The sequence below is a fragment of the Denticeps clupeoides genome, chromosome 9 (genome assembly GCF_900700375.1).
Source record: "Denticeps clupeoides chromosome 9, fDenClu1.1, whole genome shotgun sequence".
Classification (NCBI taxonomy): Eukaryota; Metazoa; Chordata; class Actinopteri; order Clupeiformes; family Denticipitidae; genus Denticeps; species Denticeps clupeoides.
Window position 1 is genome coordinate 424,684 of NC_041715.1, and position 22,235 is coordinate 446,918.

Here is a 22,235-nt window from a genome sequence, read left to right on the forward strand (position 1 = left end):
GCATTGTTGGAATGCCATGAATTCCATGCTTCTAGAGGAAAGATCTACATGACAAGTGGGTACTAAATCACATTTATATAAATAAAGGCACATAATTATTAATGATAAATAATCTGCTTTCACTGTTTCGGTACGACAGTAATCCTTCATTCAAGTGATTTCGACACACAGATGTAGATCATATCAATCCGCCTCCCTTGCAAATAATATATGTCAATATAAGTGATCAGCTGGATGGACAAACAGAAAAATTCCAGTCGCCCTTTAGTCATTTGCGGCTTTTTATCAGACGGCCTTATCCAGAGCGACTTACAATCAGTCTATGTACAAACGTGCAACACACACACACACACACACACACACACACACACACACACACACACACACGTAAGCTGTAGATGGACCTCGGTCACGTTCCAAATAAAACTTTTAAAGGGGCGAGATGAACGGAGGAGCCGAGGTGTGGACGTGCACTGGCGCAGCTTCACCTGTGGGGGGAGCACAGTGGAGGAACGCGGGTTAGTTGGCGGCCCCGCCCGCTTCTGCCACTTCCCTAGATTTCTAGCAATCTTGCTTCAATGAACCAGAACGTCAAATCTTTTTTTGGGTGATGAAGAGCTGAACTTTCTTTACAAATTGTAAAAAATGTCATTTAGTTTTAAAATATAAATGCTGAACCCCTTCTGAACAAAATGGTTTTAAAAAATAATTTGGTGTATAAATTATATATCGGGGCTGGGCATGTTATGTACTATAATGGTAGCAGTGCAATCGTACATGTAATTATAAGAGGCATTTCGATATTGTTTCTGCCCAGCCCTACTCGGTCGAGCTCCTCGGAGCTCCTCAGGAGTGGAGAGGTCCACTCTAAATATGGAGGCGAAAGAGAGCAGGGGTCACAGAGGTCAGGCTGGAGGGAAGAAGGGCGGGGCAGACGCCGGGTGGGCTTTACCTCTGAGTCACGCCGCGGCCAGTCAGCCAGTGAAGGCCTGGAAGTCTGAGTCTGAAAGAGCAGAAGGAGTGAGAGAGATGAAGACGCTGGACCAGCGTCCCGCCCGGACATGGGAGAGAAGATCTCCCACGCGGGGGGGACAAAATATGCAAAAACAAGCTGCAATCGGCACCATGAAGGGACACGGCAACCTTCCTATATAAATACGGCTCAGTATACAGAAATACTGTGTGATCATGTGTTATACTTTTGTACTTCATGTTAGATACCATTTAATGTCTCAATGTAGTTTTTGTGCAGCGACCAGGAGATTCTGATGCAAAATTTGAACCCAAATGCCATGATAATACTTTATCAAAAATATATGAAAAGTTCAAAGGAAGAACAAATGATTTGCTGGTTGTCTAGCATTGAAAAATATTAGATACTGTTGTTTCCAGGTTTGGAACAATAAAGCTGCATCTCTTCAAACGCCGTTCCGCTGTTGACAGTGTCCCAGTGTCCCAGTGTCACATGACGGTCAGACAGAGCAAATAAGACAGCGGGGTTCAGGTCGCTCGGCTTTATTGGCTGAAACGATATTCATGAGCACGGTGCACGACAGGATACAAGCCGCATTTCACACAGAGCGCAGCACGTTTCATGCCGGGTGAATGCGGACTGAGAGCCATGACAAGACCTGAAACCAGGGGCGAAAGGCCCTCATCCTGGTTGGGGGGGTCATTAGACATTAAAAAAAGCTGCTGACACATATAAAGTTAAATAATATCTGGTGATCTTTATTAGTCCACGTGCCACCTGTCTACAGGTCTCTGGATGCTCTACCAGTAATGCTGTGCGTGGTGGAATAGAACCGGAACTCCGGTCTGATCTCCACTACAGGAGCTCAACCAGAACACAGAATTACAAAAACAAATCATGAAATCATACAAATCTGCACAATATCTGAGTACAGAAATGTAAAATGACAGCACGACTCGTATTGTGCATTTAACAAACACGAGTATATTGTTCGAATAAAAAAAGAATTTGTGTTTTATGGGGTTTTCATGCCTCCTCAGGAGCAGCAGCAAGGTAATAAAATCTATGCGGATTTTACCGATTATCACATGCTCGGTGTATACGGTGGGTATATTTGTGCTCGTATTTAATATTTAATGACAGTTGCACACGCGGTACTCCCCTTGTCTAGAATTCCCGCGGCAGCACCATATTATTGTAAATCAGGAGATCCAGCACATCTCTACATATCCACATCAATACATCACCCCCACTTTTTACTCCGGACCGCCGTCTTGTACCTGGGTGGGTGGTGCGTGTCTCCAGGTAAAATGCATCCTCCGTCAGGTTAACAACACACACACACACACACAAAAACGCGCGTAGTTAATATGGCCACACGCACCATGCTCAGCCAATCACAGAGCCGCCTGGTCCGGACTATCGTTCATCAGCAGGCAGCCTGCTCATAGAACGTAGTTTATAGCCACGCCCGTCAACACGCTAACACGCCACGCAACCGCACTTCTTCTTCTTCTTCTTCCCCTCTGGGTAGAGCACTTTAAGCTCCACCCCCTGCCGCCCCCCACCACTGATCTGAGCCCCACCTGAGATGAAGTCCTGGTCACCGGAGGCGGCCCGCTGCTGGGCCTCCAGCTCGGACAGGCTGCAGGCCAGCGCCATCTGGAGGTCTTCGTCGTCCTCGTCGTCGCTGGCGGCGGGGCAGTGGAAGGAGGGGGCGGAGCTAAAGGAGCGCTGCGTGGAGCTGCGGGAGGCCGGCGCGCTGGACTTTGGTTCCGGGAGCTTCTGCTGCGGGGACGGGCCAGACTGCTCCCTGCGGCTCAGCTCAAGGGCCAGAGCCAGTTCATCCTCCACTCCTGAGCAGAGCGGGAGACAAGACGTCACCGCGGCAGCCATTACCGACGGTCAAGCCCGTTACGCAGATTACTCTAGATGGTAGAAAACGGTGAAACACCGCGGCGGCGTAGTAAAACTCTAAATAGCAGGAGGCAGCATTATCTGCAATGATAGGAAAAATATTCTATTATAATATAGTAGCTTAACCCCAAGCTGGAATATTAACGTCATTTAAATCGTTATCTGTCTTTTCATTCGGAACTTTTATGTTGAAATAATACAGGACCCACTGCTGACTTTACCGCGGTCAGGTTATCGGCTCTTTTTAACAAGCTTTCTTTTATTTCTTTTATGTTTGGTTATACTTTATTAATCCCTTTACTTTACTTTACTTTACTTTACTTTTATCCAAAGCGACTTACAGGAGGCCGACACCAGCAGTTCACGTTCGGTTTCTATAGATTGTGAGTTACAAAACTAAGAGCCCAGATCAGGAACCGAGCATGCTGGGAATTGTTACGTGCTGGACGAGAGAAAATAATAATTATTATTTTGAGTGTGTGTGCTTGTGCGTGTGTTAGTGTTAAGACTCGTCTGAAACGCTTTTTGAACCATCCCGAAACGAAACGTGTCCTCTGTATTTAACTGTCACCCTTGGTGAGCAGTGGACACCATGACGGGCGCCTGGGGAGCAGCGTGTGGGGACGGGACCTCAGTGGCACCTTGGCGGTGTCTAGATTGGAACTGGTTACCCGCCAGGCCCCCGCTGGCCCGGTGTAGTACACCGCGCCGCACTGTGACAGGTATATAGAACAGTGTTGTATGATGGAGTGAATAAGAATGACGGTTCTTCATGTATTCGTGTGGTGAACATCATTAACTGTGAGGTCTGATGTCTCGCGCCGGTTAAATCACCGTTGATGAGGACGGTGAGCAGGACTCCGTCCTCCTCGATCTCCGTCCTCTCCTGCCCGTTCTCCCTGGTCCTGCAGAACAGCGGCGGTGTCAGGAGGGAAGCGGTACGTGAAGAACCGCGGATCTGGGGACCTACTGACTTTTTGGTGGTGGTGCGTTTCCCGTTGACCATGCGGGTGGAGGTGGACACCGATTTGAAGGTCCCCGCGGCTCCGCCCATGCTCTCCAGTCCGTCCAGTCCTCCCATTGAGAAGGCGGTGAAGTCCCCTGAAGCAGATGTTAAAGGTCAGCGTGAAGACGGCATCTTCTGTGTGGAGCCGGCGGCGGGCAGGCTTACCGCCTCCGGACGGGAAGGAGAAGAACCGGCTCGGGCCCATCCTGGGACGGCCGTGGTGACCATCCAGCCAGAAGTCGTCTAAACCCCGCCCACCCCAGAATAAACATGAAAACCGAGGCCCCGCCCACTGGCGACCGCGGCCCGGTACGGCGGCACAAACCCACCGAAGAAGCTGGCAAAGGGATCCTGGCCGCGGAAGAACTCCCTGAACACCTCGTCCGGGCTGCGGAATGTGAAGGTGAACCCTGGGAAATGGTGGGCGTCGGCCGGACCTCCGGAGCCTTGGTGACAGGGAACGGAGCGGATGGAGAGGCGCGGAATACGGAATACGGAAGGACAACGCGGCCCGGCGGGAACCTACCGGCAGGATCTCCATCGCGGCCGTGGGCGTCGTAGGCCTCTCGCTTACTTCCTGTCAAGAAGGAGACGCGTCACCTCCTGCGCGCGGCGTACGCGGCGTGGAACGCGCCAGGCGGGACTTACGGTCGGACAGGACCTCGTAGGCCTCGGCGATCTCCTTGAACCTCCGCTCGGCCTCCTCCTTGTCCTCCGGGTTCTTGTCCGGGTGCCACCGCAGCGCCTGTCTCCGGTACCTGCGCGGCAGTCACGGCTCTCGTGAGAATAAAGTCCCCGTCCTGAAGTCCCGGTTCTGTTCTAAACGGGAATTCTGCAGGAGAACCGGAACGTCCCGGAGCAGAAAGTCAAGCCGAGCTGCATTCTTTCGTCCTACGTAACGAAGGAAGGGCCCTGCTGCCGGAGAAGTCCAAGCCGATGAAGACCCAACTGGACACTGCTGGTCTCCGTCTCCCTGTAACAGTCGGTAAGAAAGCAGAGAGACGGCGGGACAGTCTTACGCTTTCTTGATGTCTTCTTGGGACGCGCCCCTGGAGACCCCCAGCACGTCGTAGTAGTCCACCATGTCTTCACCCACCTGCTGATATCTGTTAATAATCAAGTTGGGACATTTGACTCCAGGGGACACTGTCCCCGTCACTACTGTACTACTGCAGTAAACGCTCCGTACACAGCAGTAACGTGTACTTACATACACTGAACAACGCACGTATTTTTAGATGGAATGACGTATACGAGACAGTAATTTATGTAAAAGTTGAGTTAGTCTGCAGTACTCGTGCTAACGGGCGGAATTTGCGCCCTACCGTCGCCTGTCCTGGAAGTCCCCTCGCCGCGCCGTCACCGCGCCGTCACCGCGTCCGCCCGGTGCTGCTGGCGGGCCTGGTCCGTGTCATTGTCGCGGCGTCGCGATCGGCTGGTTCCAGAATAAAACCGTCTAGAACATACCAGCGTGCTACGTCACTGGCCCCGCCCACCCGGACGCCAGCAGGCAGATGATTGGCTGCGCCGAATGCCAGTCATGCCAGGAGCTATTCAGAGCTTTACATTCATAACATTCACTGCGTCTTTTGTTCCGTTTCGTTTTTTAAAGCTTGTACAAGTTCTCTCCGTAACAGAAAGTATTATACTAATATTATTGTTAGTATTTTATTACTGCTATTAATAATGTTGTTGTGGTGTTGTTGTCAAAAATCCCATAGTAAAGTCTGAATAATGAATATGCTAAATGATAATTATGATAAATTAGATTTAAACGTGGTAGTAACATTCTGGTTAATCCATGTAGGCCTTATCATATGACACGTTCACGCCTGTTGCATGTTTGCATTTAAAGATCCAGAAAACACAACCAGCATTTTTTACATTTTTATTAAAGCCTTATTGATGGAAATACATTGGAATGAAAATTTAAAGGCAAGTCCCTTTGGGACAGGAATTTTAAAATTCTTCCCCTTCTTCGTCCTCCTCGCCCATGCTGTCGGTGCCCACCTCTTCGTAATCCTTCTCCAGAGCGGCCATGTCTTCTCGGGCCTCTGAGAACTCTCCTTCCTCCATGCCCTCCCCCACGTACCAGTGCACAAAGGCCCTCTTGGCGTACATCAGGTCGAACTTGTGGTCCAGACGGGCCCAGGCTTCGGCGATGGCTGTGGTGTTGCTCAGCATGCAGACGGCTCTCTGGACCTTGGCCAGATCTCCGCCGGGAACCACGGTTGGGGGCTGGTAGTTGATGCCCACCTTGAAGCCAGTGGGGCACCAGTCCACGAACTGGATGGTGCGTTTGGTCTTGATGGCGGCGATGGCAGAGTTGACGTCTTTAGGGACCACGTCTCCGCGGTAGAGCAGGCAGCAGGCCATGTATTTACCATGACGAGGGTCGCACTTCACCATCTGGTTCGAAGGCTCAAAGCAGGCGTTGGTGATGTCCGCCACAGACAGCTGCTCGTGGTAGGCCTTCTCAGCGGAGATGACGGGAGCGTAGGTGGCCAGAGGGAAGTGAATGCGAGGGTAGGGCACCAGGTTGGTCTGGAACTCCGTCAGGTCAACGTTCAGGGCTCCATCGAACCTGAGAGAAGCTGTGATGGAGGAAACGATCTGCCCAATGAGCCTGTTGAGGTTGGTGTAGGTGGGACGCTCGATGTCCAGGTTCTTGCGACAGATGTCATAGATGGCCTCGTTGTCCACCATGAAGGCGCAGTCAGAGTGCTCCAGAGTGGTGTGGGTGGTGAGGATGGAGTTGTAGGGCTCCACCACAGCAGTAGACACCTGTGGTGCTGGGTAGATGGCAAACTCGAGCTTGGACTTCTTCCCATAGTCGACAGACAGACGTTCCATCAGCAGGGAGGTGAAGCCAGAGCCGGTGCCTCCACCAAAGCTGTGGAAGATGAGAAACCCTTGGAGACCAGTGCACTGGTCGGCCTATCAGAAAAAAACTGAGTTAATAATGAAGCCAATCTGTGGTTCATGAGAATACTGGAGATAAAAAATGTTCCTCACCAGTTTGCGCGTTCTGTCCAGCACCAGGTCAATGATCTCTTTGCCGATGGTGTAGTGTCCCCGGGCGTAGTTGTTGGCTGCGTCCTCCTTACCCGTGATGAGCTGCTCTGGGTGGAAGAGTTGGCGATAGGTACCTGTGCGTATTTCATCTATAAAAAAGATGAACAAAATGCTGATTCAATGGCATTGACACGCTCACTCACTTTCCATTGTTTGTGGAACCCCGCCCCGGGACACTGGCCGCAGGGTGGGGGGTCCTGACCACCCCAGGGCACACAAACACACACCATTCACTCGCACACTCACGGACAATTCACCTAGTGTACATGCCATTGGATGGCGGGAGGAAGTCGGTGAAGACCATGCACCATGCAGCCCAGCCTTTACACAATCTATGGCCTTCGGCCTAGTTCAAAACGCCATACGTGTTTTTGCAGCGTTCTGTAGCTTGACGCTGTTTAAAATTGTCTAGAGAAGTGTTGCAACGTGGCACTGCTGATTTACCGATGACAGTGGGCTCCAGATCGACAAAGATGGCACGTGGGACGTGCTTTCCGGCTCCAGTTTCGCTGAAGAACGTGTTGAAGGAGTCGTCCCCGCCACCCATGGTCTTATCGCTGGGCATCTGGCCATCCGGCTGGATCCCGTGTTCCAGGCAGTACAGTTCCCAGCATGCATTTCCCATCTGGGCCCCAGCTTGGCCAACATGCATAGAGATGCACTCACGCTGTAGCAAAGGAGAATGAGATTAAAACAGAAACCCCGGATCCTTCCATGACGTTGAGATTTCATGAAGGGTTTTTTCTTTCTCTTTTTACTCCTTGAGAAAAGAAAGTGAAGTTAAGTGATTGTCAGCGGGGAGCAGCGTGTGGGGACGGTACCTTCCGATTACGGGACCTTGTATATACAATATCTGTACACCAACAGAGCAAGTGCGTAATATGTCATAAATTATCCTAAAAAAATAGGGTGCTAGTAGCCTAGCGGGTAAGACACTCGCCTATGAACCAGAAGACCCAGGTTCAAACCCCACTTACTACCATCGTGTCCCTGAGCAAGACACTTAACCCTGAGTGTCTCCGGGGGGGACTGTCCCTGTCACTACTGACTGTAAGTCGCTCTGGAAGGGGGTCTGGCAAATGCTGTAAATGTAAATGTGTGTATTTCTTGGATACTCAGACTTGTCCAGTGGTCTTTAAATAAATATCTTGTAAAAATGTCTGGAATTCTGGGGAAATAAATGGAACTTGTCTACACTAACAAAATCATGAGCTCCCTTGTCAGCTTCCTGTGACGGGTCTTCAAAATGTTGTCCACTATTCTGTTATAGGTTATATTTCATCTTCTGTACATTAAAGTTCCTAACGTAAGTGTGAAACCGTATTGATCTACGGTTGGTGATTAAATTCCATTTTCCCATCATGTGCATCGCTGTGGCATCCATCCAGGGCTCCACGTAGCCACCTGAAGTGAACTCCTCGCCATGGACCAAGTGTGAAAATGGTTTCTGAAATGAATAAACATGCATGCAGCATGCATCTATCGAATTTAAAGATGCATGGGTGCAATATAGAAGTTGTGTGTCCCAGTAACCTAGAGTTGGAGCGGAAAGAGCCCACCTCCCCAGAGAGACGCCCAGTCTCCGCCCTCTTCCTTCTCGTCCCTCCTCCTCCTCCTCAGCCCAGCAGCTGTGCTCCACCGCCTTTGTGTGACAGGCAGCGGCGTCTCGTCTCGGCCTTTCACCCCGACACACAAAGCTGCGCTGTTTCTCCACCTCGCGAGCGACGGGGACACAAAGACTTCTTTATTTGCCCTTTTTCAACTGAACCATTAAAGCACATCTGGCCAAATCCAGTGGTGTCTGAAATTTTCATTTTTCTCTTTTGACCAAGCAGGAGCGTTGAGAATCGACCTGGAGGAGAAGAGTGTGTAGGCCCCGAGGCTTTCGCCCCGGCAGGGGTGATGCCACATCTTCCCCCCCCGACTCCCGTCCCCACCACAGTCCAGCGGTCCAGAAAAATGACCCCAGCACGTTACAGACCCTACATCACATCCCGTCTGGATAGATCAGCGACGCCACTCACCATTTTGTGACTTGTTTTTCCTTCGGACCGACTTGAGGGCTCGGAAAGAGAAGGCAGTTCTGCCGGAGGAGGACGGAGGCGGGGCTTTTATAGGCAGGAGGCGGAGGCAGGAAGTCAGAGAGGGACACTGTGGAAGTGATGTATTCCTGCCAAAAGCTCTTTGTCTCCTAATTTGTGGAATTCTATAGTCCAGGATCCTGTTCGCTGGTCACTGGACCGCAGTGTAATTACAGAGCTGTAGAATCTAATCCGGAATCCACCTTAAATTAGGCTTTTATAAAATGCAAGTATTTGCAAGAGATTTACAATCTTTAACTGCTAAATCACCACTTTCCTCTCGAGATCCTTGTGGAAGTTGGGGACTAATGTCTCTCCCTTGCATTGTTAAGAAGGGATTTCCTCTCCACTTTCAGAGGAAGAATTCGAGTTTCCGATTCTTTATTTGGCCTCTGATGCAGAAAGCACGACCCCTGCACATCGGATTCCACGGGAACTATAGATTTACACACGCACGCATGTTCGCTGCGAATGCTGATGGCTGAAGAGGACCAGGTGGCCCTCAGTGTCCACCCCCCCGTGTAATGACTGGTGAAGCCACATGGACAGCTGCCTTGGGGGGCCATTTTGTTTCTAGGCTCCGAATGTAAATGTGGAGGCAGGAGGTGCTTGAATGGCCGCCAGTGTCCCGCTAGGCCAACATGTCCTGCAGCTTGGACACAATGAATAATGCATCGTCATTCGGATGTTTTCAAAATCAGTGGTGTGTAGGTTACAGTTTGGAAGATTTTAATATAATAGTCTACACCGCCACCGTACCGTGGTTACCCAGCGTGCCTGAGGATGCCGACGTTCCGGCTTTACGGTGAACTTTATAGCCGGGCAGCTGTGCCACGTGTAACCAGAGAGGAGGCAGAAGTGGATGCTGTCTTCTCGCCCTGGAGCCAAGAGTGACCACAAGGCCAAAGGAGGTGAGAACCTCCCTTCCTATTAGGAATTTTCTGATGGTTTTTTATTATCTCGAGGTTCATCGCTGTTAGCGCATGGGCATGAAACCTGGATGTTGCTAGATGCTTTACATAATATTTCCAACGAGATTCATTTTTTTCACAGCATTGTAATCGTGGAAGAGAAGAAAACATATCTTAATTTAAAATACACTACTCACAATGAGTTAGGGATATTGTGAGAGATTAATGTTGTACATACGGTGTTTGTTTCACTTCAGACATTTTAAGGAGGGGTTTGCATTGGGGTGACAGACACACATCATGTTGAGTTCCATGTTACAAATCTCCGAGCCTTCGGGTCGGTGGCAGGCAGTCAGATGTTGCAGACAGAACTACTGACGGAGTTCATGACAGACCCAGGAGTGGAGCCCCACGAGGACCTCAGGACCTACGTACTCAGACATCGTCCTGTAACTGCCACACAGCTGCAGGCCCGGGTTCGAGATGCGAGGTTACGACTCCACCGCTTTGGCTTGAATGCCAGACGAGCGTCGCAGGAGACTCCACTGACACCACCGTGAACGTTTGCAGTGGGCACAAGACCATGTGACCTGGACAATGCAGCGTCGGCCTACCGTCCTGTACACCGATGAGCATTTCTGAGTGATATGCTGAGGTCAAATATTAAATTAATGAAAATGGTGTTTCTTCTCATACATTATTAGTAATATCAAAGGGAATTTTTACTAATTTCATTAAAATTCAGAGCAAATAGGAAAAGCACTCATGTAAATAACAATATCCCTAACTTACTGTGAGTAGTATATTTGTTGCTGCATTTCAGTATCTTTCTTTCCATTTATTGCATAAACCAGCCTTGTTTCAGTTCTTCTGCTATAAAATATGTTTGGAAATATATATAAAAAATGCGTGTAAGTCAGGTTCATAAACAATAACTTGGAAGGCATATCAGTTACGATTTTACCGCTGATCTGACTCCTACGATTATGGGACAATGAACTGCAGGATATGATTATTGAGGATAAATTCATCATTATGCATGAAACATGAAAGGCCATGTACAGACACTAGATGGCAGAAGAGTGTTGCTATTGATCCTTGCCCCGTTCTCAACAAATCTAGAAAAAGTGTGGGGGGTTGAACTGGACTGGGACCGTCTGAATCCTCATTTCATCTTTCTGTTATCAGTATTTGGTTTTTGAAAGACTGAGCGGGAATGAAATCTGATGGATTGAGAGAGAGAGCAGTTAGCAGGATCGTTTCAAGATTCAAGGTTCAAGCTCGGTTTATTGTCAGTACAACATTATACACAGTATACTGTGTATTGAAATACTGTTTCACACAGACCCCCATAGTGCAATCATAAAAGAAAGAAAAAAATCTATCTATATGTGACGGGTTCACCTCCGCAGCACCATTCTACCGGTTCCACGCACACCATTAGACACTTGGACAGCCGGGTGGTTCACGAATTCCCTTTTTATTTTCTGTAATACATGCAAGGTACAGTGGAGTAGGTGGGAATTAGCCTACGGTTGGTCTGGATAACTCTCTGGGTAGCGTGGGTAGAAGAAAATTAGCATGCTAATCAAACAAGTAAATCAACCTAAAACTACGGATATACATGTCATGGAATCATCTCAAAATAGTGAGCAAGAATCGCTACCCAAACTGCATGATAAATAATGGCTTCCGTGTACTTATAACTCAGTAAAACATAGTTTATGCCAGACCTCTCAAAACGTGACCTACACATTCAGTGTCCTGAATTGCTTTGAGCAATTTCATGCGATCTCCTACTATACTGTACCTTGATACCACTAGAGGGCGTCATTGCACCATTTAAAATAATTTAACCACATACTACTCTGTTTTTATATATATATATATACACACATACACACTAAACTGAAACTTAAATACTGTCAGAATCTGATTCTGATTTCAGTTCATAAATATAAGAACATTTAGCATGCATTTATTCTGTTATACAGTTTTTTTTCATTAGACATTTATCACTTAATAGTTTTTAAAAGTATATTTAACATATATAATTTGTATGGAATAAATGAAACGTTCTTTCTTGTTTTGTTGACATGACAGGGTAGTTGAAATAAATTGAATACTCTTATGGGAAGTTAAAAATATACAATATTCATCAAATACCGTCAGTGGTGCCCTCAGTTGTTTTGTAATCCACTCAAAAAAATGCAGTCATTGCTCAATAACCTCAGAAAACGAATATATTTGACCTGAATGAGGTACGACCAGTCAGCTTTATGTGCTGCAAATGCAAATTTAAGATGAAGATAGAACAATAATCTCTCATATAGGTTTATATGATGCTCATTAGAGAGCATCACTTCACTGGTCCCATGGTGCTTGAAATGTGCTGATTGGTGTGTTTGTATGATTGCTGGTAGCAGAAAATGTGACGTGTGTCTTCTGCAAATCCCTTTTCAGACTCTAGCAACTGACCGTTCATGTTGTGACAAAGATATGCAAATAAGGAGAGTGACAGCTTTTGGGACAGGCTGTCCCTGTCCCAAAATGTCATCAAGTCTTCAAAGATCCTAATTCCTCATTGCATTTGTTTACTAGAAATATTTCTATATTGAAAGAATTTCAGAAAACTTTTCCCTCAGCGAGAGGGCATCTCCATCCATGTTGGACCAGCTGGCGTGCAGATGGGTAAAACCTGCCGGGAGCACAGAAGGCGGCCAGATGCCCAGCCGCATGCCGGTCGGTGGCCACGATGACTCTGTCACCACCTTCTTCAACGAAGGCGGCTCTGGGAAATATGTCCCCCGTGCCATCTTCATAGACCTGGAACCTATGGTCATTTCACCTGAATTGAAAGACACTGAAATCGATTGATTCACGGTTGTGACAATGATTTGGACATTGCTTGTAGATGAAGTTCACACAGATACCTGGGGCAGTGGTGGCCTAGCGGTTAAGGAAGCGGCCCCGTAATCAGAAGGTTGCTGGTTCGAATCCCACTCCACCAAGGTGCCACTGAGGTGCCACTGAGCAAAGTACCGTCCCCACACACTGCTCCCCGGGCGCCTGTCATGGTGCCCACTGCTCACTCAGGGTGATGGTTAAATGCAGAGGACACATTTCACTGTGCTGTGCTGCTGTGTATTATGTGTGACAATCACTTCACTTTATCACTTTATTGATTCCTATCAACAGCTCTTCCACCCCGAGCAGCTCAGCTCTGGGAAGGAGGACGCAGCCAACAACTACACCCCAGGACACTACACCATTTCCTCCATCACAGCTTCTCTCAGGTTCGATGGAGCCCTGAACGTTGACCTGACGGAGTTCCAGACCAACCTGGTGCCCTACCCTCGCATTCACTTCCCTCTGGCCACCTACGCTCCCGTCATCTCCGCTGAGAAGGCCTACCACGAGCAGCTGTCTGTGGCGGACATCACCAACGCCTGCTTTGAGCCTTCGAACCAGATGGTGAAGTGCGACCCTCGTCATGGTAAATACATGGCCTGCTGCCTGCTCTACCGCGGAGACGTGGTCCCTAAAGACGTCAACTCTGCCATCGCCGCCATCAAGACCAAACGCACCATCCAGTTCGTGGACTGGTGCCCCACTGGCTTCAAGGTGGGCATCAACTACCAGCCCCCAACCGTGGTTCCCGGCGGAGATCTGGCCAAGGTCACCACAGGGCCCGTCTGGACCACAAGTTCGACCGTGTGGTGTGTATCACAATAACAGTCGCTTCCTTTACGCTCCTTATTTGTTTTTATTTAGTTAGTGGACTGCAAACCCCAATATGGCCACATGGAGGCGACAGACTCATGCAGATCGAAGATGGGATTTTATTGCATGTCTTCCTATTTCTGGCGCATGACTTCCCCACCAAAAGTAAAAATTAAGTTTTGAACTCTGACGAATGAAAAAATAAATAAAATAGACGTCCGTTCCGAGATTTACGGAGTTTACTGCACTTAAGTCTGTTTGATGTTCATGTTCCGTTTAATCTCTTGCCAAATGTGTTCCGAGGAATAATCAAAATCCGTGTGTTGGCCAAGGTAAACCGAGGAAATCCTGACACGGCCCCTCCCACAGACGCCATTAAATATTTGCTCGAAAGCCTGTTGGCCCGGGAATTTATAACATTCAAGGTCGGCCAGATCAAAGTGAAGCCACTGATCAATCACCACGGTGACCCCAATTTCTCGAAATGAATGAAGTCATTAATGAATATTTTCCTCCATCATACGTTAGCCTGATGCATTATTCATCATATTCACGTTGTGCATTACTTGGACTAGCTTCGTGTCATTTTACTACGTTGTTATTCATCGGATGTCCAGACCTCGCCGGTAGAAATAAAAACCCCTAAACGGGTGAATAAATAAATGAATCGGTAGATAACCCGACTGTTTGGTGAATGTTGGCCACGCACACCTCTTCCGTCGGTCACTAACCCAACTGTGTGAGTTTATTGTTTTCCGTTACGGTGCGATGTATCGACCGCTGGCGGTAAAGCAGCCCAGTTCCCCATTGATCGGGTAATTAATCAATTACCGGGCCATTTCATTAGCGGCGTATCACGGGTCGGTGTTGATTTGGCCCGGGCTACCAGGTGGACCCTAAATCACTTCTGGAATCTCGGCGTTCACGCGTGGACGTGCGCCAGGCGCGTTAATAGGCTGGGAAATAAGGCCGCTTTCTTCTCCGTGTATGTCATGGCCGGTTTCCCCGCGGTTCGACCGGCGTGGATCAGAAATCCCAACCCTCTCGGCTGTTAGCTGATTAGATTGATCCGATTGATTGGGCCCGGGCCCGTGGTTCCTTCGCACTTTATCTCCATATAAACACGCCGGTCAGAAGGCAGCGCACATATTTCACCGGTGAGGAGAGCTGGACGTAACAGTGCCCGCTGTGCCAGGGCCTGTGATCAATACCTTTTTATTTCCTTCTTTCTCAGGTCAGGTGCCAGTAATCTGGAGAAATGAAGCAGCCATGGTCTCAGCAGGGAGGACGCGGATGGGATCTTCATCCTGATGAAGAGCTGGGAATGACGGGACGGTGGAGGGCCAGGGAGATTAATGGCTGCCGGTGGGTGGCGGGGACTCGGGCATTGTCACGGGCTTGTCAGGGAGTGAGTGAAATGTCTTCATCAATTTGTAGCCATTAGCATGTCAATGGCGAGAGGAGAGGGGTGGCGGGACGGGAGGAGAAGGGGCGGAGGTCGCGCAGCCATCTGCATGTCCTGTCCCCTCGCTTCGTCCACACCCCTCTTACCCACGAAATACAGACAAATGGCCGCCTGGACAGTCGCTGTCACCGCGCTTCACTCTTATTCATTATTTTTGCACACACCTTCACGAATCGGATTCAAGATTCAAGATTCAAGATTGGTATATTGTCAGACAGTATACAGTATACACAGTATACCGTGTATTAAAATTAATAATGCAACTAAAACTACATTTAAAACTTTGGGAGCTTCTATCACACAACAAACCCAATAGAGAGATAAATACTGAGAAATAAAGAACTGACATGTTCTTCTTTAAAAGCAATATACTTTATATTCATCTCAAAAATTGGAATATTATGAAAAATGACATTTGCTTTCAGAAGTTGGACAACTTTATTAAAGCACACAGGGCAGGACACAAAGACATGAAGTGCTGATTTGTGGGAATGATTAGTTGTAATAGTTTATAATGGCGTTATAAGAGGACGTGTTTGTCTTCCTGTTCCACCGCTTGGCGGTTCAAGGAGAGGTGAGGCTTTAGCAGGGCGAATGGCGTCCCGGTGCCGGTGGGAGCCGTGGGTTTTCCGCCAGCTGCGCTCGGCACTGTGGGAAAAATGCCTGGGCGCAGATACGGCCAGCACTTTACTCATCATTAGTGTCCCATTTCAGCGCCGGTGGCTTATCAGGAGTCCGGACAACGTTGGTACAGTCGCCAGGTGTCCGGCGGCCCAGTTAAAACTCTGGAATAGACCCAGTACACTGCGCTGTTTACTGGACTCCTGTGGGAATGTCGGGAGCTTCCATCACAGAACAAATTCCGGCCCCAACCCTATAGAGCAATTCTGAAAAACAAGGAACGGACTCGTTCGTCTTTAAAGCAGTTTCCAATCCATGTTTTATACACTGAAACAAAGGGAAGGTTCCCTTTTTAAATGAACTTCTAACAAAATGCATTACACTAGAATTAAAAGGAAACGGCAGAATAACGTATTTAATTTAGATTCAATGCCAAATCACATTTGATGACCTTAACAAAACTGTTACTTAAAAAAATTCAAACTTAAAAAAACCAACTTCATGTGTGTGGTTTGAAATCATGTAAATTAATTAGAACAGCCTAAATTAAATAAATCGTGTGGAACCAATGTCCATTATTTAATGAAATATATCCAATGAATCTTTATGCATCGCAAAATTGGAATATTTAGAAAAAATTGAATATTTGCTTTTAGAAGTTGGACACTTTATTTAAAGCACAAAATTAACATGTTAAACGCTGCATATAATAAAAAATCTTGAACGTGTTTCAATAAATGAATGCAGCTTTTTTAATGTTGCAGAACCCTCAGAATTCTAGGGTTTATGATGTACTTGCTGCTATCAAAAATATACATCAGATATTAGTTTAGATGAATTGATATGTATAAAATTGGCTAATTGTTGTTCGTTTCGGACAGATTATGTCCCCAGATCTGTCCCATGTATCCATGCAAGGCAGGGCCGGCCAATGTTGACATTTCCACACTTTATTCACCATTAAGGATGTCATTAAAAGGTGCGAATGGAGTGGAATTCCCAGCAGAGCGCAGAGTAAAGACATTCGTCTCGGCTGTTTGGACAGTGTAAGATTTCAAAAATATTTAAGCAAGACTTTTAGTGCAAATAGATTTGAGTTGATAATTATGCAAGAATGAAGCCGGCGGTGCCAAATAATTGACGCAGCTCTGCCGTTTACTTCCTGCATTTTACTGATTTGATTGAAAAGGAGATTATTAACCACAACATGGCACCAATCAGCAGCAAATCAGTATATCGTTGGCCATGTTTAACCGGAGTCACCAGATGGGCCTCTTAATAGTGCTGCAGTATTTTAATTAGCCCAATTAGACAGAGTGCCCTGACCCTCGCCGGGGTTTACGGCGCTGTCGGGGTTAAGTGTCCTTCGTCCCGGCCCTCCAGTCCTCCCGTGATTGAGAGACGTGGTATCTGGCCGGGGGCCCCGCCCGGCGGTGACATCTGTTGACTCGACACCGGGGGAAATTAGCGCTTGTGTTGGTTTTTTATTCGCCGGCCTGGCCTGCGCCCCTCCCTCCGTGTCCTTTTTAAAGACGGCTTAATTGAAATAGTCCCTGTGTTTGTATTACTTCACCTCTTGGGGCACCCCCACCGGGCGGGGTACGCTGAAATGCGAGTGAACGCCCGGCTACCCGGTGACCTTGGTAGATTTGACTCCCTGTGTGGGTCTAGCTTGTTGTGTCCTCCCCCTAAATAAATCCTTGGGCTCTAATCAAAGCTGGACACACTCACAACACACACACACACACACACACACACACACCATTAATAAGCCCGCCTGGCCAACCCACCTCCTTTCCACAATGTTCTCTAATGGAACCATTTATTTCCATAATGCCGCATTGTCACCAGTGCCAAGGAACCAGAGACTGAGGGAAAGGGGCGGTCCTTCTGAGGGGCGTGGCCAAGCTGTGGTTTCTGTGAGGTTTTCTAGCCAGCGAATGAAAGTTGTTTTTCAGCTCAAGGCGGAGCCATAAATCGCCGTACCAACAGCCCCGCCCTCTCGGCCTGTCAGAGGCCCTGACAGAACGGCAATTACTGGATTGCTAATTTCGGCGTTTCCTCCTCCCCCCGAAATCGAGGGCCTCCATTTCTGAAATAAGACGGCGACCAGGACGCTTTACGGAGTGGCAGGTTGCCACGGCACGTTGTCATGCACCGAGGTGTCTGGGGGGGACACGAACAGAGGCCTGCTGGGCAGATAGCGGGGACTGAGGCAGTAAACCGGTGGTAAAACCCCCTCCAAAGGTGTTCCGTTGACTCCGGGTTCAAAGCCGTAGATCAGCCCCCCCCCTCATTCCTGGGGGGAAACTTGGGGTCGACAGGCACTCAGAAAATTGCCGCGCATTTGCAAAGCAAATATTAAATTTTAACGACCCCTCGCCAGACTGATATACTCGTCCCGAGGAGTGAATGTCATTACCTATGCGGAATATTCCGGCGTGTGACCTTGTCACGGCCGACATGCTGTTTATTTCCTCTGTCTTGTGAATTGTTTTATCGTCCTGAAACGGTCCCGTCCCGTTCCCGAGACCCTGATCTGGATAATGGGGAGGGGGGGGGGGGGCATGAACCTCGGACCTCCTTCTCCCTCCTCACGGCCCACCTGATTAAAAACGGCGCGAGTCGGGGGACCCCCAGCCGGATCATGGGTGATGGAGCGGCGTAATTGGACTGTCATGTTTAATGTGCGCTGCTGACGTGGAGACACACACCTACAGAGAAGATTAGATGAATTCTTCAACTTGGAACATTTGATTAAGGGCTGAGAGTCAGTCACCTCACACACACACACACACACACACACGATGCCATATATCAAACACTTCACCAGTTCATCAGCCATGTTTTATAACCAGATCTCGTCAAAATAAGGAATTTACTATTTGTTTACTATGTGATTTGGATTCTTGTTTTAATGTTTAAAATATGATATTTCATTAATGTTTGTGTAAATGCATGTTCTACTTATGTACCTATTGCAGCTCACTTCTACTGTCATATTATTTAGAATATTATTTTAATCATTTTACTGTCTTGCTTGAAGTGCTTGTACTTGTACAGTGACGGTAAAGACAGGTTTTTACGCGCGTTCCTGCTTATTTTTCCGTGTGTGTGTGTGTGTGTGTGTGTGTTTGGGCCCCGGTGGTGATGTCCTGCATCAGAACCCCGCACGGACGAGTGGAATTTTTCCGGAGCAACAGATGGACGCGGTGTCCTCTGCGGTGCGGCCGTGTGTCTGCACTCGCTTCTGAGCGCTAATTATCGGTGGCCACGCCCCCCCGGCCTCCACCTTTGTGTTTGACGTCTCTCTCTGGCAGTCGTCATTAATCAAGTCATTCAGAGGGTGGCGCCGTGTCCTCGCCCTGACCGGCCCAACCGCGGTCGCCGAGGAAGCTTTCAGTCCCACTCAGCCAAGGGGACACACGGAGCCACAAAGGGGACAATGTGTGGCCGAAAGCGACAATGAGACGTGAGCGCAGGGCTTCATGTCCTTGCGTCTGCGAGGTGCCGCAGGCCCAGGCCCGACTGTGTCACCGTGGCCCGGCGGGCTCTGGTGGGACAGGGGGACAGGCTTTCACCGGGGCGGAAGCGGAGGTGGAGGCAGTTAGCAGAGTGGGACGGGGTCACGCTGAGAAGGCGTGTCCCGGGACCCTGCAAGCTATTCATGTATAATGATGGGTGAGACTTGTTCAACACTTTCCACCATCTTGCCCAGATCACAATATCATATTTTGTCACCATTCTGCACATTTTTATAACATTAAATCATGAACGTATTTCGTCACCATCCGAGCTCCTTACGGGACGTGTTACAGTCGATTAAGTCCCCTTTTTAATAATGCGTGTGAATGACTGCAGGGGTGAGTTGTATATGAGCACCGGGGGTTATTGTTTGCTCGGCCGGGGAAGTTGGGGCTGCGAGTAATTATAACCTGTTTACGGCGCACAATGGAGGCCTGGTCTGCAGGTGAGCCGCCGGTCGTAAAACCACCGTTATACCACCATAAAGCTCACTTCATTTCAAATTACTGCAAAAGTGCTTCCTTCATTGTTCAGAGGGTTGAATCTATCTAATGTATTTCTAGACAAATAAAATAAAATTGATCAAATAGTATATAATAATGAACTAACACTGTATGATTAAAGCAAATAATAAAACAACATTAAGTCAGCAACAAAGATCTGCTTCTGAGTGTGTGTTAATGAAAGCTAAACGAATATTATTATGAATAGTGTGTGTGATTTGTGTCCCCTGTTTGCTTTTCGTGTCGCTTCTTGTCTTATCAGCGCGGAACGTTGACGCTGATTTGCGGAAAATCGAGTCATAACGCGGATATGAACTCGGCGCTAATTAATGGCGGCAAACAGAGAAACGAATGAACTTTTACGGCGGTGCGCGCTTTAATATCAGAATAAAACGCGGCGACACGCCGACGTCCGCTGCCGGTGTGACGTCACCGCCAAGTGTGAAAACAGGACGCACATCACGTGACTGCTAGGAATAATATATAAAATAATATATTATATACTGAACTACATACATAAACTAGATAATTCCTTTCTCATAGTTAAAATCGAATAAAAATGGTAAAAATTAGAATGAAATTAGAATAAGATTTTTTTGTATGCTGTATGGTTTTTTTAAACGCCAGAAATTAATACCGACCTAATTAATTAGGAATAACTCCTGAATAAGCACTTCGTTCTCGGGTCTGCGTGGTGCGTCAGGGGCGGGGCCTCAGTCACGACTCGTTAGCCAATTAGAACGCGGCCAGCCAATCACGGGCCGGCGAGCAGCGCGACAAAAGTGTCGCGCAGCAGGTGGCGCGGCCACTCCGCCAACCACGCACCGATGCAGGACGCACAGGGGGATTCAATTTAATACAATTAAATAAAACCAAAGATGGGGGACAGATCCAGAAACTTCCGCATCGACGCCCTGCTGGCGGAGGAGTCGCGCCAGGTGACCCGGCAGACGGCGGCCGGGATGGTGCCCCAGCACCCGGGCATGCTGTACCCCGCACCCCTGTACTCGCTGCACCCCGCCTTCTCCCTGGCCGGCTTCAGCCACCTCCCGCAGGCCGCCGCCCTGGAGCACTGGATCCGGGCCGGGGTGGTGCTGCCCCGCCTGTCCGACTACGGAGGTACCGAAGTTTTCCCAGTTTATCAAGCTAGAAAAATGTAGTTAATTCACGATAATGTCTTGCAATATAAACCGTTTTTTATTCATTCTGTTCAGTGTTATTAATATTGACGAAATTTAAATTTACATAAACCTGGTAGCTGGGTTGGTTTTTATTGCGAACTATTTATTTCCTCTCGTTTGATTTAATGGTATTAAAACGGCCCCGGAGGAAACTATAAAGAAACACTTAGGGCCCCATCAATAAAGTGTTTCCGCGCGCGTTTATTGAGTTTTCATTAAGCTGATGGCATCAGCAGGGCGTCCTTCACGTCTGACTCTGTGTCTGAATCTGTCCCCTCGCAGCCTCGCCGCAGCCGGGCCTGCTGGGAAAGTGCCGCAGACCCCGGACCGCCTTCACCAGCCAGCAGCTGCTGGAGCTGGAGAACCAGTTCAAGCTGAACAAGTACCTGTCCCGGCCCAAGCGCTTCGAGGTGGCCACCGCCCTCATGCTGACGGAGACGCAGGTACTCGGGACTTGTAATAATGTCGAAATAATAACCTATAATAAAGTACTTGGAGAGCTGGGATTACTGGGATTCATTGAGATGTTCGAAAGTTGATGAATCAGTGGATCTGCTCGCAGGTGAAGATCTGGTTCCAGAACCGGCGCATGAAGTGGAAGCGCAGCCGCAAGTCCAAGGACCAGCAGGGGACGGGGACGGGCGGCCACGCGGGGAGCCGGGCCGGCAAGGCCAGCGACGGCCGCAGGTCCAGCGGCCAGGACGACGACGACGACTACCTGCAGGGCGAGGAGGAGGAGAACGAGGATGAAGAGGAGGCCTTCGGCCCGGCGGTGGGGCGTGGCGTCGCGCTGGCCCACCCGTCCCGCTTCGCCTCGGACCTGAGCTTCAGCTCTCAGAGCTCCTACTCAGACGATGACCTGGAGGACCTCGGCGGGGACGGCAAGCTCAGTGTGGCGTTATGAGGAAGAGGATGGTCTCCGGGCTTCATCTCAATAGGTCACCTAATGTTCCGGCTTCAGAAGAATCCACAAGTTTGAGCAATAAAGACTCACGTTAGGGGGGCAGCAACGTAGGACTTCAGCTCATCTGAAAAACACCACTTACCATGGACCTTCTGTATATAGAAATATATATGAAGACTTTGCATATTTAAGCTTATTTACCAAATTCATGCCAGACGCTGTTCCAAAGAGGACAGAAAAAAACTTGAAGCACTGCATTAAAGGGGAGAAATTCCTTTCTCCCGTCGTTTTCTTCTTGCTCTTTTAATTTTTTAGGCTCTTATTTAAAATTGTTCTAAATTATGTTTAAT

General features: G+C 48.5%; 4 protein-coding genes across 4 annotated transcripts; 2 read left to right on the forward strand and 2 right to left on the reverse strand.

Annotated features, from left to right (window-relative positions):
- Nucleotides 1–131: 131 nt before the first annotated feature.
- On the reverse strand, nucleotides 132–5,373 carry dnajb2 (DnaJ heat shock protein family (Hsp40) member B2). Its single transcript, XM_028990916.1, has 11 exons — nucleotides 5,222–5,373; nucleotides 4,916–5,002; nucleotides 4,545–4,654; nucleotides 4,423–4,473; nucleotides 4,226–4,342; nucleotides 4,062–4,139; nucleotides 3,865–3,991; nucleotides 3,725–3,795; nucleotides 2,560–2,829; nucleotides 953–1,003; nucleotides 132–488 (listed from the first exon to the last, which is right to left on the reverse strand). The coding sequence occupies exons 2-10, from the start codon at nucleotides 4,978–4,980 to the stop codon at nucleotides 975–977; spliced, it is 918 nt and encodes a 305-aa protein (XP_028846749.1). The 5' UTR covers nucleotides 4,981–5,002; nucleotides 5,222–5,373; the 3' UTR covers nucleotides 132–488; nucleotides 953–974.
- Nucleotides 5,374–5,770: 397 nt separating this feature from the next.
- On the reverse strand, nucleotides 5,771–9,058 carry tuba8l3 (tubulin, alpha 8 like 3). Its single transcript, XM_028990915.1, has 4 exons — nucleotides 8,996–9,058; nucleotides 7,416–7,638; nucleotides 6,912–7,060; nucleotides 5,771–6,833 (listed from the first exon to the last, which is right to left on the reverse strand). Exons 1-4 carry the CDS (start codon nucleotides 8,996–8,998, stop codon nucleotides 5,856–5,858), a joined length of 1,353 nt encoding a protein of 450 aa, XP_028846748.1. The 5' UTR covers nucleotides 8,999–9,058; the 3' UTR covers nucleotides 5,771–5,855.
- Nucleotides 9,059–12,627: 3,569 nt separating this feature from the next.
- LOC114796756 (tubulin alpha-1C chain-like) lies at nucleotides 12,628–13,698 on the forward strand. Its single transcript, XM_028991238.1, has 2 exons — nucleotides 12,628–12,826; nucleotides 13,151–13,698. The coding sequence occupies exons 1-2, from the start codon at nucleotides 12,628–12,630 to the stop codon at nucleotides 13,696–13,698; spliced, it is 747 nt and encodes a 248-aa protein (XP_028847071.1).
- A 6,980-nt stretch (nucleotides 13,699–20,678) lies between these two features.
- On the forward strand, nucleotides 20,679–21,885 carry mnx2a (motor neuron and pancreas homeobox 2a). The gene is made up of 3 exons (XM_028991239.1): nucleotides 20,679–20,919; nucleotides 21,264–21,424; nucleotides 21,544–21,885. Exons 1-3 carry the CDS (start codon nucleotides 20,679–20,681, stop codon nucleotides 21,883–21,885), a joined length of 744 nt encoding a protein of 247 aa, XP_028847072.1.
- Nucleotides 21,886–22,235: the final 350 nt, after the last annotated feature.